A 15,026-nucleotide genomic window follows, 5' to 3' on the forward strand; every position below is an offset into this window, starting at 1 on the left:
AGGAAGCCAAAGGAATGGACAACTTTGATTTATGGCACATCACATAATGATATATATGGTTGTGTTTGTTTCCTTTGGCCGAATATCATTTTTTTCTAATATTTTTTTCATGGTCTTTTATATATCACATCTATATGTGTGTGTGTGTGTGTTTTACTGTAATTTTGGCTTTTTGGAAAATAAAAAATAGAAAAGAAAGGGAGCTTTTTACTTTTCATGTTGAAGCTATTAGCTTATGTAAGTATTAGATTATAATAAATCTAGAAGATGACAAAAGTATAAATTAATGAAATGGTACAAGTTTTGTTATTTAAGGATGTCTTTTCGTAAGAGAAAAATGGAAAAGAAAGTGAGTTACTTCTCTTGTTAAAGCTATAAGCTTAGTTGAGCTAATGTGAGTTCAATTATGAGAAACTTAAGAGGGGTGAAAAAAGAAAAGAAAAAAATAATAGTCCAGATTGTGTCATTTTGGATTTTGGGTCTTTTAGTAAGAGAAAACGGAAAAGAAGCTGGGCTTATTACTTGTCTTGTCAAAGCTATGAATTTAGGAAGGTGAGGTCAAAGTTAAAATATAAAAATCTCAATAGAAGAAAAAAGAATGAATTGCTCAAAATTTTTCTTTCTTTCCTATTCTTAAGTAAACAAATGGAGAGCTTAACAATTTTGCCTCTCGTAGGAGAGGTTGTTTGAATTTTAAGCAATAAAATGAAGTGAATGTTTTTTTTTTTTAATTCGTCAATAAGGATCAAACTTGGTGCATAATTAGGCAATGAGGTTATTAGAACTTGTGAATAAGTAGCTTACACTCTTGTCTCTCAGCTTGAGCTTTTAGAGTAATTGGTAAATTCGCCTAACATGGGATGTCTCTGATCCTCTTGTCTCCAATGCAAATAGAACTCAATAAAATACAATACAAGGAATATTTACATAACCTACAATATATAAGACTATATAACTAGTCTTTTGAGAGTCAGGTCAACCTAATAATGCCAGCTCAATCCCTAGGCAATTGCCCTAAAATGGGGAAAAAAAAAAAAAAAGGAACTATGATATAATAATAATAATAATAATAATAATAATAATAATAATAATTCAATAGTTGGGTGGAGGATTTAATCTATGGACATCTTTCTTGAAAACGTCAAGAGGTGTTAGTAGTTGAACTAAACTACAAGGCCCTATAATCTATAATACATTAATAATTTAATACTATACTTTTATAACATTATTAAATAAAATATATTTAATTTCTGTAATATAATATCTACTTTCATCTAAAAAAATCTATTTACTTGGTTTTTCAATCCATATGAATGATGGCAATGGCATTACTAGAAAAGACAAAATTTGCACTACTAGTAGAATTTTTTTTTTTTTCCAGGAACCATTTTTCTGTGTGATAAAATTTTATACAAACAATTGCTTCACACAAAATAGTATTCATATTAATAGACAGTCAGGATATACAGAACACCAGATCTATAGCAAAGCTGGTGACATAAACATCCACCTTGCCAATCTTCTCTTCAAAATCAATACATAGGTTTTGAGTTAGTCACAGTGGGCAATGACCAGGAACTTAGAATCACCCATTTATATCTATCTAAAAGTTGAAGTGTAACATTTATTGTTGCTACGCTCTAGTTGAGCCACATCAGCGTCCACCTCATTATCATTTTCTTGCCAATTTTTCTATAATTGTTATTAACATTTACTTTTTATTTTATTTTAATATTTACACTTTTTCCAACCATTCTCCACTCTTACCTTTTCATTTCCCCACTACCCTCTACATAAATATTATTCTTCTTATTTCTCTTCATCTTTCTTTATTTTGTCTCTTCTTATTCACACTCTCTTATTATAAATTTGTAACTATTTATTCCATTCTATGCATGGTTTTCTCTCACAAAAAAGGTTCTCTCTCTCTCTCTCTCTCAATTTTTCGATGAATTTTTTATACATTCTTCTACTTATGCCAAATTACTAATCTTTGGGAATCCTTTCTTCTTCTTTTTTCTTTTTTTTTTTCCTACACTAGAATCATTGTGCTCATTTTCTCACTTAATTTAATCGGGTAGTTTGCCGGAATTCAAAAAAAAGGTTCTCTCTCTTTCTCTCTCAATTTTTCGATGAATTTTTATACATTCTTCTATTTATGCCAAATTACTAATCTTTGGAAATTCTTTCTTTTTTTTTTCTTTTTTTTTCCTACACTAGAATCATTATGCTCATTTTCTCAATTAATTTAATCTGGTAGTTTGCAAGAATTCAAGTAAAACCAAACAATAAGGAATTTTATGGCATTGGAGAACGCCTGAATATATACCAGCCAAAATTTGAAAGTCAGCAAATTAGTGGAGCTATGATTAAGCTTCAAACGGGATTGATGGTATTGCCAATGTTCTTTAATTAGCATCCTCATTTCTATTTCTCTATATATGTTTCCTAGAATTAGTATTAGTCTCATTTTTATTTTCTCTATTATATTCTAGGTAAACCAAGAGTTCTTTAAAACTCCACACTGGTTTATGCCATTTAGATTTGTTTTTTAAATTTTTTTTTTTTTTCTCTTTAATTGTTAAATGTCACCCTTTTTTTGTTCTTTCTTATAACTCTAATTAATGTTGATAGTTCTTCTTTTGGTTAGTTAAGGTTGATGGTTTTTTCTTACAGATAAAGAAAAAATTGAAAACAATTGAATTCTATATAAACCTGTGCCTAAAAGGGATAGGAGCCTTTGTTTATTTGATTAGAGACAATATATTAAAGGGGCATATCATTTGGCCATTGCAATGCATTTCTTAGAGGTTAAAATATAAAACTTGTAATTATAGGAAAACATTTTGGGTGGGGATAAGGGTGTCATTTTGTTTGCTCTAAGAGTAACAAAAGATCCTATTATAAAAGAAGCCCACAATCATATCACATGCTTATTACACTAACCATGAGCACGACCCATTCTTCTCTCTCACCATGTTTCTACTACATTTGCATTTAGCAGCCTAAGATTAGAATTTATTCCCAATAGAAGACTTGTAGAATCATTCATTTTTTATAGGAAACTAGCCGCAAACTCGCGCGATGCGTGAGAAAATAAATATTATGGAATGAAGTGTAATATATAAAAAGTAACAATTCCTTCAAGCATTTTCTTTTTTCCAACAAAAAAAAAGATTTTTACACTTAATTTTTTTTTAATCTTTTTATCTCTACAAATATATCATTTTAATATTTTTTGTGTATTTCATTAATATTTTTTAAGGTGAACCATATTCTTCTAACTTTGTTGTAGTGTGTTACATTTGCTTAATATACAACTCATCTCTTAAGGAATAAGGAAATTATCATAATAATAAAAAATCACCACAAAATTACAATGTTAACTTAACGAAAATTAAAATAAAATTAAAGGAATAAAAAATAGATTTTACAATAATTTATTAGTCAAAAAATTGGTAGGCATATTCAAATTCCTATTTCCAAAAACAACTAAGTATTAATTCAAGCCAAAATTCAATCAAAATTATAAATGGGAAAGAAAAGATTTTCTGATGGGAAATTAAAAAAGCACAATCCCAAAACACATATAAAAAAAAACCATCAATCTTAATTTGAATTATAAGAAAGAACAAAAATCTTTTATGTGCAACTGTTCTCTTTTTTGGTATTTATTGTTATATATTTTATTTTTACTTTTTTTTTTCTTCTCATCTTATGTTATTCAACATTTAAATTCAATCACATCTTCTACATCATTAAATTTTTTATATTTTCTCTCTTTTTTTATTTTTAATAATTAAACATGGAATATTTTATTTAAATTAAAATCAATAAAATTATCCTTAAAAAATTGTACTTTTTTTTTGTTACATTTAAACTTTGTCCAAGTTTTTTCCTTGCCTTTATCTTTTCATCTTCCTACTACCTTCTACCTTAATATCACTATTCATCTCCTCACATCTTCCATATTATTAAATTATTTATATTTTTCTCTCCTTTTTATTAAAAAAATTAAAATTTAAAAAATTTACTTAAATTCAATAAATAAAAGTGTCCTCATAAAGTGGAGTAATACTAGGGACACACTCATTCTCAAACCCAATACATCAAAGAAAAAATATAATACAAAACAAATGCCAATTGGGAAACACTAAATTAAAAAAAAAAATAATGAGGATATCAAACCAAATATAATATAAAGAAACTAATAGTTATGGATATACTAACTTAAGGGTAGCAAAATTAAATAAAAAAACACTACAATGCATATTTAATGCAATAACATCATCATCAAATTTTGGAAAATAATAGGTTGCCTATGGGGGGAGAGAGAGAGAGAGAGAGAGAGAGAGAGAGAGATGGTAAAGAAAAAAAAAATCAAATGTCAATTAGCAACTATTAAATGGAAAACAAAGAGGTTGTAAGGAGAAGTAAAAATAAAAAATAAATATGACCAATATGAAGAACAGTAAAAACTTTATAGTGCAATAAAATCAACTATTACATTCACTTAAAAAATTGAATCAATAATCAATAATTATACACAATCATAGCAATATATATATATATATATATATATATATATATATATATATATATATATATAAGTCATTGTAATATATTTGAACTTAAAACTAATCAAACTCTAATTCATAACTAAAAGGAGATATTCTCACGTAATAATAGAAATTACATAAGAAATAAAGTTAGAAAATTTTAAAATCCCATTTTTGACATATTATTTAACTTTACATATATATATATATATATATATGTATGTATGTATGTATGTATGTATGTATGTACGTGTGTGTGTGTATGTAATCTTCATACACAATTACATTTAAAAATCTAATAAACAATGCTACATCTCATTTAACACCTTTGTTATGAAAATTGTTAGCAAGTAAATATATGATAATAGTAAAAAATGTTATAAATGAAATTATGAAAAAAAGTGATAAAACTAATTAGTTATTATCATTATGAAGTAGTAGTCTATGATTTTACACATCTAAATAAGTTGAATATATAGAGTTTACTTAAGGTATATGTAAAGATTCACATTTTAAAAAAAGATATGTAAAGGTTAAAAAAATGTATATTCTATAAATAAATAAAAAGGTACATGTAAGGTTTTTATTAACTTAAAAGAAAATGAAAAATCAATTATAAACAACAACAACAACAATAACAACAACAACAACAATAATATAGGGGTAATTACATTCCTCTTCCTTGAGGTTTGAAAAAATGGCACTCTACTCCAAACTTGAAAAGAAAAAATATTTTCACCGTTTACATTTGTTTGACCAAACTTTGTTAAATTAATATTAAAATATTGTGTACTAACCTGCCTGTGCTTAAGGTAGGTTTCAAAATTATCCTTAATTTTAAAATTAAATTCTCTTAATTTTAAATTTTAAATTAAAGTGTATTTCAAAATATTAAGTAATGTCTTTTGCTTTTTTTTTCCCCCTTTTCTTTTCCCAATGAGTTATGGAGAGATTTGTCATTTCAAATGTTTTGGAATTTTATAAATTTGTATTTTAATTCTAAAGTTATGAGTAATGTCTTTACTAACCATGGTTAAACATTTATAAATAGATTCTTAAATAAATTTAAAATATTTTGTTATTAATATAAACGAAATGGGAGAGTGTTATAACTTATTACCCCAAATATATTTAATAAGATCACCCTAAAAAAAATTATCTCGCGCTATGCATGGGTCTACGACTAGTATAAGTAATTTTCAACTTAGGATACATTCCTTCAACTTCAAACTTTAAAGATTCTGCATGTGTCCAAAATTTCATCTAATCTTTTATATGCTCATCATTTATGCAAAATAATATTTGAAGGTGTTGCTTTGATGCTCAACACTTCTCTAGTCAGGACAGTTCTAAAAGGAAGGTACTTTATCGAGGCAAGAAGGAACAAGGATTTGTATGTCATTCATTGCTTTGCCTTGCCAAGTATAGCCTCCTCACTTTTCTATTTCATCTATTAATTGGTTGCGGAAGTTAAACTAATCTTGTGGCAAGATCGATTATGTCAAGTTAATGTTAAAAACCATGACAAATTGTAAGTCTTGTTGTAATATAGTAGTTTGGATCTTGCTAAATCTAGCTAATTTTAATCTAAGAAGGCCTGCCTGAAAATAACCTGTACAACAAAATATGTCGATGATAGTGGCTCCAACTTGTTCTAGAGTCTAGTAGCCACTATTCATTGTCTGGACCTTTTCAATTGGAGCTTCCAAAATTTGGTCGTGGGATTCTGCAGGTGAGGCAAATTTCTGCCTATGGCATATTACTTGGTTTGTCAATCCTTACAGTGGTTCAATACTCAATAGAAAAGACACATTTTTGCCGTACAAAAGGAAAACAATCTAGCACCCCCCCCCCCCTCCCCTTTTTTTTATATTCAAATTTCATATAAAGAATTACTTGACACACAAAGTTGTCACTTTATTGAAAATCTTAGGACATGTGGGTAATCATTATTCATATTAGATTACCTAATTCCTGGATATTACTTGACTTGCCAAGCTGATAGTAGTGACAATTAAACATGCCTAAAGACTTAAACAACCAGAATGGTAATTATATAAAAAGGATTTACATTGAACTACTAAATGATGATGAACCTGGAGGAACTGAGACCTCAATTGATCCTTCCATCATTTGTACCACTTTCTTCATTGTTGGCCTTAGTGATGGATCCTCCTGAATGCACCATATTGCAATCATCACATATTTCTCCATTCTCTTCATGTCATCTATTGCCTCTTGATCGTTCTCCACTAACAAATCCAGTTTCTTGTCGTTATAGCAATCATATGCCCAATTAGCTAGTATCATTTGATCCTCATCCTTTGCTTCTGCTTCAAAACTCTTCCTGCAACAAATGAGCTCTAGCAACAAAATGCCAAAGCTGTAGACATCCACCTTGATTGTAACAGGCATGTTTTTGAACCATTCAGGTGCAACATACCCTTTAGTTCCCCTGATTCCAGTAGTAGTACGAGTCTGATCTGCTTTCAAAAGCTTAGCTAATCCAAAGTCAGAAATTCTAGCTGAAAAAGAGTCATCCAAAAGGATGTTTTGTGGCTTGATATCACAATGTATGATTTGGGTGCTGCATTCTTCATGCAAGTAAAAGAGCCCTCTTGCCGTTTCTAATGCAATTTGAATTCTTTGGTACCAATATGGCCGCAAACCCCCAAATAGAAAGCTTGCTAGAGAACCATTACTCATGAATTCATATACAAGAAGCCGATGCTCCCCATCATTGCAGAATCCTAGTAGTTGGACCAAATTTCTGTGGTTTGTTCTTCCAATAGCACTCACTTCAGCATTGAACTCCATATCGCCTTCTCTCTCCATATTATGCAACCTTTTAACCGCAACTAGTTTTCTGTCCTCATATTCTAGAACCCCTTTATAAACTTTTGCAAAGGCACCGCTCCCTAGCTCTTCCCTGAACCCATTTGTGGCTTCTATTAGTTCCTCATAAGTGTAACTTCGCAAATTCATGACTGGTGTGACCGGGTATGGATTACGGGCCTTTAGTTTCCAATATTTGAAACGAAAACCAAGCAGAAAGGCAGCCAACAAGAAGAGTAAGTTCAGAAACGTCGAGCTGATAAGGAGCACCGATAGAATTAGTCTCACAGTTGAATGATTTTTCTTCATCAAATCTGCACCTGATGGGTTAAAAGTAGAATTATCTTTCCTTATTTTGATTAGAACTTTGGTTCCAATTTCGCTGGGGTCCTTCTTCCCATTTGAAAGAGGAATTTTCTTTTTCCAACACTGCCCGCCTCCAAACACAGCCACTGCACAAAAACAATCACCCAAGCAAGCTTTCCTGCACCAATCCTCAGTTACGTTTACATAGCGTCCATAATCAGTAAAGGGCCAATTTACACTCACCATTTCACGTAAATCAAATTGATCTGTTTTTGAAGATGCTTCATCACAACTTTGTGGAAGAAAGTTTTGTCTGCAACCTTTCATAACATCATTTGGATCAATGAGGATGTATCCTGTTGGGCATATGCAATTTGGTCTTCCATACTCTCCTAGCTCGCAGTAGCTGTTGAACCCACAAGCTCCACTGCCTATTTGTTCTGTAATTTCGCATATATTTGGAGGCATAACAACGGACAAAATGGACCAGGCATTTGAAGTATTAGTGCTGCTTTTTTGGTAACCATAATGCATGAGAACTCCATCATATTCCATGACTACTCTTTGATAGAAGTCCTGTTTAGAAACAGAATTTGATGATACGGTCTTAAGTATGCTTCCGTTTGTAGCTGTGAGGTATATAGAGCCAGACTCATTGAAGACCACCTGAAAGCCACTGCCATTAGTTCCACTTTCCCAATAAGCAGTGTTAGACCAATAATCTATAGGGTATGCTAAAGTTTGAAGCACAAGATTTCCATCCGTATTTAGTGCAAACTGGAACCTTCCTTTAGAGTTATTACTTTCTGAGTAATGAGCTACAAGCTTTCTTCCCCGGCTCATTGTTTGTGTAGGTAACATCGTGTCTGTTGGATGATCAAAACTCCGCCACAAATGGCCACCATCCTGGCTTGCCACCACAAAGTTTCCGGTGTCAAGCATGGCTGCATGGACAACTCCTAAATAGCCTTTGCCTGACTCAGATTTCCATATCCCTGTGCCTGTTGGGTCACTGAGTACCAATTGGCCACCTTCGGTAAGTTCAACTTTGGATCCTGTTGGCACTAGATTATCTCCATTGGCTGACCAGACAATGGTTTCCTCAGGTATTTTGTTGAACCATATGGCTAGTAGATAGCCTTCATTTCCAATTTGTTGGAAACCAAAAGCAAAATCACCAGAAGGCGATGCCCAGTAAGAGCCGTTTTCCTGTGCAATAAGGAATGAGCCTGGAGATTGGTCGCTGGAATTTTGAGCAAAGGTGGAATATGGTAGCAACAGAACAAGAAGCAACAAGGAGAGAAGATATGATACTTGTAAAGCCATAGTATCAGGAGTTTATAATTGATACACTTCGTAGTATAAACGATAAAAACTGTATTATTGACAAATCTACTGGTAGAGGAAGGTTTGCATTGGGAACATAATGTTATAAGTATTGGGCAGTGGAACACTTTGTAGCATAATGATAAACTGTGAGGTGAATGATAAACTTGTATGATGACGAATCTACTTGAGTGCTTGATAATGTTTTCTTTGCCCTCTCTTAAAAATTTCCACGTTTTTGAATTTGACCCATTCTCTTATATTGACTTGACTACGGTCCACTTGTGATATTTTTTGTAAATAAATTAAAAATTCCAAACTAATCACGCGTTTTGCGCCTGAAAATGCTTATCCAAATGGGCTCCAACATGTTGCGTAATTCTACCTAAAGAATTGCCAAGAAGGTTCCTAAAGGTTAAAGCCACTCACCATTTCTCAAACCCACCCAAGTGAAAGCCACTAACCATGTCAAGGAGAGAAGATATTTGTAAAGCCATAGTATTAGGAGTTCATAATTGATTGTAGTATAAATGATAAACTGTATTATGACAAATTTACTGGTAGAGGAAGATTTGCATTTGGAATATTTTGTTATAAGTATGGGCAGTGGAACACTTCGTAGCATAAATGATAAACTATGAGGTGAATGTTGAATTTGTATAATGACAAATCTACATGAGTCCTTTATTATGTTTTCTTTGCAGTCTGTGAAGAGACTCTTTCTCTATTCTACTGCTGGAAACAAAGACATCAGGATTTTCTTCAGTGACTTTGATTTGATTCGATGCTCTTAACATGTGGTTTACATTTCCTGCATTAATTTGTACTCTCCTAAAATTTCCACTTTTTTTAATTTGACCCGCTCTCTCGCATTTATTAGTATTGACTTTACTACTGTCCATCTACGTCGGCATGTTTGTGTTTGGCACCAAAGTTTCCTTACGGTCAATTCCTTTGAAGTGGCCTCGTTCCCTAATTCAAATTTAATATTGCAAATCTTTGAACGTGTTGGACTATCACCTCACTTAAAATTTTAAATAATATAATGTGATAATAGTCTATTTTACTCTGCATGGGTCAAAAATTTCATCTAAACACACAATAATTAATTATTTTTAAAAAAAATAAAAATAAAAAATAAAAAAGTATTTACAACTTTTTCAAACACATCAACTGAACCATTTTTTATATACTATCGTTTATACAAAATAATATCGGATGGGTCAAATTCGTGTTCATGCTTTCGTAAAGTACCTTACTTGTACCGTCCAACAAGGAAAATACAGAGGCAAGAATGAACATGGATTTGACCCATTTTCTCATAATGACTAGTATTGACTTCACTACGGTCCATCTACATTGGAATTTTGTGCTACTTTACTTGTACCGTCCAACAAGAAAAATACAGAGGCAAGAATGAACATGGATTTGACCCATTTTCTCATAATGACTAGTATTGACTTTACTACGGTCCATCTACGTTGGAATTTTGTGCCAAGCACAAAATTCCATACTGTCAATTCCCTTGTCACTAAAGATTCTCTGGGTTCATTTCTTGATTCAAATTTAATGATACAAATATAAAAAAAGTACTAGACCATCACTTTCACTTTAAATAACATAATAGTCTATTAACAATTAAATCTTAATCATGGAAATAGACATAACTGAGAGAACTTAAAATATAGAAGATCTTAACCCATTGTAAAATTTTCAAAATGTTTACAATAATCTCACAAGAAAAAAATGTTTCTAATAAATTATTGCTCATAATCGTTATAGACCCTTTTCTTGTTTATGGTGTGCGACTTTCGTACTTCAAAGTAATGTTGTGAATATCGTTTCGAACTCTATTTCAGTTTGTCCATTGGAATAAAATATTTTGGTACTGGTTTATTCTAGCATACTGTTAGGGGTGTTTCTAGATTACTGCATGTGTGTGTAACTATTATAGAAAATAACAAGTTTAATATATTTTTTTTATTAAAAAAATCTCAAATAAAATGAACATCTTATTACTTATTGTAAGAAAAAAAAATTACTTATGATTTTTTTTTTGTAAATAAAATTAAAAATTCCAAACTGAGATTCAATCTCACGTTTTGTCCTTGAAAACACTTATCCGAATGGGCCCTAACATGTTGGGTAATTTTATCCAAAGAATTTCCAAGAAGGTTCCTAATAACTCTGTTAGGTTTTAAGACTTTAGGAACTAATGTATTAGAACTTCATTATGTAATGTGTTGGCAAATCATGATCAAAACATAGAGTCTAGGTTTAGACTTGCTCAAAGTGTGATTATTTGTAAAATTAGAATCGAGTGATTGCATAAATTATTGGTGTAATTTTGCAAGACTTGATCGATCGAAAATTAGGCTTGATCGATTGAACCACGTGTAGAATTATTTTTCTACAAATTTTCCATTCAGCTCAAGCCCGTTTGACTTGTAGGGTTTTATATTTTACTTCGAGTATAAAAGGAAAAACCTTAACTAAGTTTTAGAAAAAGAAAAGTGTATATATATTATACCTGACTTACTAGGTTAGTTGTAATCAAATGCTTGAATAGAAAAGACAAAATTTGCACTACTAACAGAAATTTTTTACCTAGGAACCATTTTCTTGTGTGATAAAAATTTTATATAAACAATTACTTGACATAGAATAGTAGTCATATTAATTGACAATCGGGATATACAGACATTTATCATACATACATTCATTAGAACACCAGATCTGTAGCAAAGTTAGTGACTTAAACATCCAACCTTGCCAATCTTATCTTTGAAATCAATACACAGGTTCAGAGTTAGTCTCAGTGGGCAATGAACATGAACTTACAATCACCCATATAAGTAATTTTCAACTTAGGACACATTCCTTCAACTTCAAACTTGAAAGATTCTGCATGAGTCCAAAATTTCATCTAATCTTTTATATGTTCATCATTTATACAAAATAATATCTGATGGTGTTACTTTGATGCTCAAAACTTCTCTATTCAGGACAATCCTACAAGGAAGGTACTTTACTGAGGCAAGAATGAACATGGATCTGTATCCCATTCATTGCTCTGCCTTGCCAACTATCACCTCCTCACTTTTTTGTTTCATCTATCAATTTGGTTGCGGAATTTAAACTAATCTTGGGGCAACATCAATTATGTTAAGTTAATGTTGCAAACCATGACAAATTATAAGTCTTGTTTTAAGACAGTAGTTTGAATCTTGCTAAATCTAGCTAGATTTAATCTAAGAAGGCTTGCCTGAAAATAACTTGTACAATAAATATGTCAATAATAGTGGCTCCAACTAGTTCTAGAGTCTAGTAGCCATTATTCATAGTCCAGACCTTGTCAATTGGAGTTTCCAAAATTTGGTAATGGGGTTCTGCAAGTGAGGCAAACTTTTGCCTATGGCATATTACTCGATTTGTCAATCCTTATGAATGATGGCATTAAATGTTGGGTTTTGAATTAGTTTTATAGTGGATCAATACTCAATAGAAAAGACACATTTTTTGCAGTACAATAGGAAAGCCGTCTAGCACCCCCCCCCCCTCCCCTTTTTTTATATATACAAATTTCATATAAAGAATTACTTGACACAGAAAAGTTGTCATTTTATTGAAAATCTTGGGACATATGGGCAATTATTATTCATATTAGAGTACCCAATTCTTGAATATTACTTTACTTGCCAAGTTGAGAGTATTGACAATTAAACATGTATAAAGACTTTTACAACTAGAAAGGTAATTATATAAGAGGATTTACATTAAACTAATAAATGAGGATGGACCTAGAGGAACTGAGACCTCAACAGAATCTTCCATCATTTGTTCCACTTTCTTCATTGTTGGCCTTAGTAATGGATCCTCCTGAATGCACCATATTACAATCATCGCATATTGCTTCACTCTCTTCATGTCATTTGTTGCCTCCTCATCATTCTCCACTAACAGATCTAGTTTCTTGTCTCTATAGCAAGCATATGCCCAGTCAGCTAGTATCATCGGATCCTCATCCTTTACCTCTGCTTCAAAACTCTTCCTGCAGCAAACGAGCTCTAGCAACAAAATATCAAAGCTGTAAACATCCACCTTGATTTGTAACAGGCATGTTTCTGAACCATTGGGTGCAACATACACTTTAGTTCCCTTGATTCCAGTAGTAGTACGAGTCTGGTCTATTTTCAAAAACTTAGCTAATCCAAAGTTAGAAATTCTAGTTGTAAAAGAGTCATTTAGTAGGATGTTTTGCGGCTTGATATCACAATGTATGATTTCGGTGCTGCATTCTTCATGCAAGTAAAAGAGCCCTCTTGCCGTTTCTAATGCAATGTGAGTTCTAGGAGTTGTCCCTCCAAGCCTTCCGACAAAGAATATTGGTTTTTTTTTTTTTTTTTGGTGCTAAGTACAAGAATATTGAATTATTGATAAAAAGGGTTAGGCAGTTTGAAACATGATGTGTAGTGCAAACAAATGTAAGTAACACATTAACATCAAGATAGCTAGTTAAGGATGAATTGTTGGGGAATGATATTGCTTTTGCATTATTGTCGGAAGAGTGCAAAGGTTGAAGTGTGGTAGGTTATGTGCTTGACATTACTTCATTGGGCAAGAGACTCTCTCACACTCATCACCATCCCTTTCATATTCGTCTTTTCATTATTGTTTGAGAAATGTTATGTCAATAATATTTTCACAATAAATACTATGTAGCCGGTTGTTATTTGTTGTTATTAGTGGGTAAAAAAGTAATTTCAATGGTGAATTCAAATTAAAAACCTGTAAGGCTGTAACAACGTGCCAACTAGGATTTATTGTGAAAGTGTTGTGAAAATGTTGTATATATAGCAATTCTCTTATTGTTTAGTTGTTATGTAAGGCAAATTGTGAGTAAAGGGCCACCATTGGAGTCTCCATAGAGTGACCAAAAATATTTATCTTAACTTTAGAGTACAGTAGCGTCAGAAGTACATGAGTATTGAAAATTCCAAGTAAATAATTATGGTAAACACTTTTTTGGACATGAAAAAACTAAATTTCAAGTAAAGATTAAAGTGCAAATTTTGACCCAAATGTGTAACCATTTCAATTACAACCAAACTATTTATGAATATAAAGTGTAATCATCCACTAATTAATTAAATATATTCTGAGGTATTTCCACGACAAACACCACAAATTTTAATTTTGACACTAACCATATTATGATTACAAAAGCAATATGTTAGGCTAAAATCAATATTTATTTACCATCTAATAAAGTAACCATATGGAGAGGTGGCTTAACAATAGAAAGCCCTTGTAATCCATCCACCATCCCACTTGCAAGTGTAAGGGTCCATTTGATTGAGAGGATGAAAAAGTGAGAGAATAGAAAATAGAGAGAGGATGGAAAAGTGAGAGGATTGAAAATAGAGAGATGATGGAAAAGTGTAAGGATAGAAAATAGAGAGATGATGGAAAAGTTGGAGGATAAAAAAGTTTTTAGTTTTCCTTATTTGTGTTTGGTTGAGAGGGTGGAAAAGTGGAGGGGTGGAAAAATTTTTGGTTTGGTTGAAAATAAGATTTGTATAAATTTACCGTCATGTCCCTCTTAAATAAAACAAAAAATAATACATTATACTTTTTAAAAAAATTGTGTATAGATGAAAGTTGACATTTCAAAAAATAGCATAAGAAATCATCTAAACGCGTTTTCTTAAAAAAATAATAAAAATAATAAATTAAAAAAAAAAAAAAAAGAAGAAGAACCCACCACGTCCTGACAAAACCAAAGAAAAAAAAAAAAAAGAGAAAGGAAAGAGGAGAACGTGGAGACATGCTGTGTAAAGATGAGGGTGTTTGTATAATTTACTACTCATATGATCTTTTCTCCTTAGTTTTCCTCCCAAATTGGGAGGACAAAATTTTGTAACTCTGGAGGGAAAATTTTCCACACCATTTTTTTTCCCTCTTATTTTCTATCCTAAATCAAACAAGGGAAAATTCCAT

The 15,026-nt window shown here is 31.5% G+C and overlaps 1 protein-coding gene across 1 annotated transcript; it reads right to left on the reverse strand.

Annotated features, from left to right (window-relative positions):
• Nucleotides 1–6,601: 6,601 nt before the first annotated feature.
• LOC142607894 (G-type lectin S-receptor-like serine/threonine-protein kinase LECRK2) lies at nucleotides 6,602–9,160 on the reverse strand. Its single transcript, XM_075779552.1, has one exon. The coding sequence runs from the start codon at nucleotides 9,024–9,026 to the stop codon at nucleotides 6,627–6,629; it is 2,400 nt and encodes a 799-aa protein (XP_075635667.1). The 5' UTR covers nucleotides 9,027–9,160; the 3' UTR covers nucleotides 6,602–6,626.
• Between the last annotated feature and the right edge of the window lie 5,866 nt (nucleotides 9,161–15,026).

Source organism: Castanea sativa, chromosome 8 (genome assembly GCF_040712315.1).
Source record: "Castanea sativa cultivar Marrone di Chiusa Pesio chromosome 8, ASM4071231v1".
Classification (NCBI taxonomy): domain Eukaryota; kingdom Viridiplantae; phylum Streptophyta; class Magnoliopsida; order Fagales; family Fagaceae; genus Castanea; species Castanea sativa.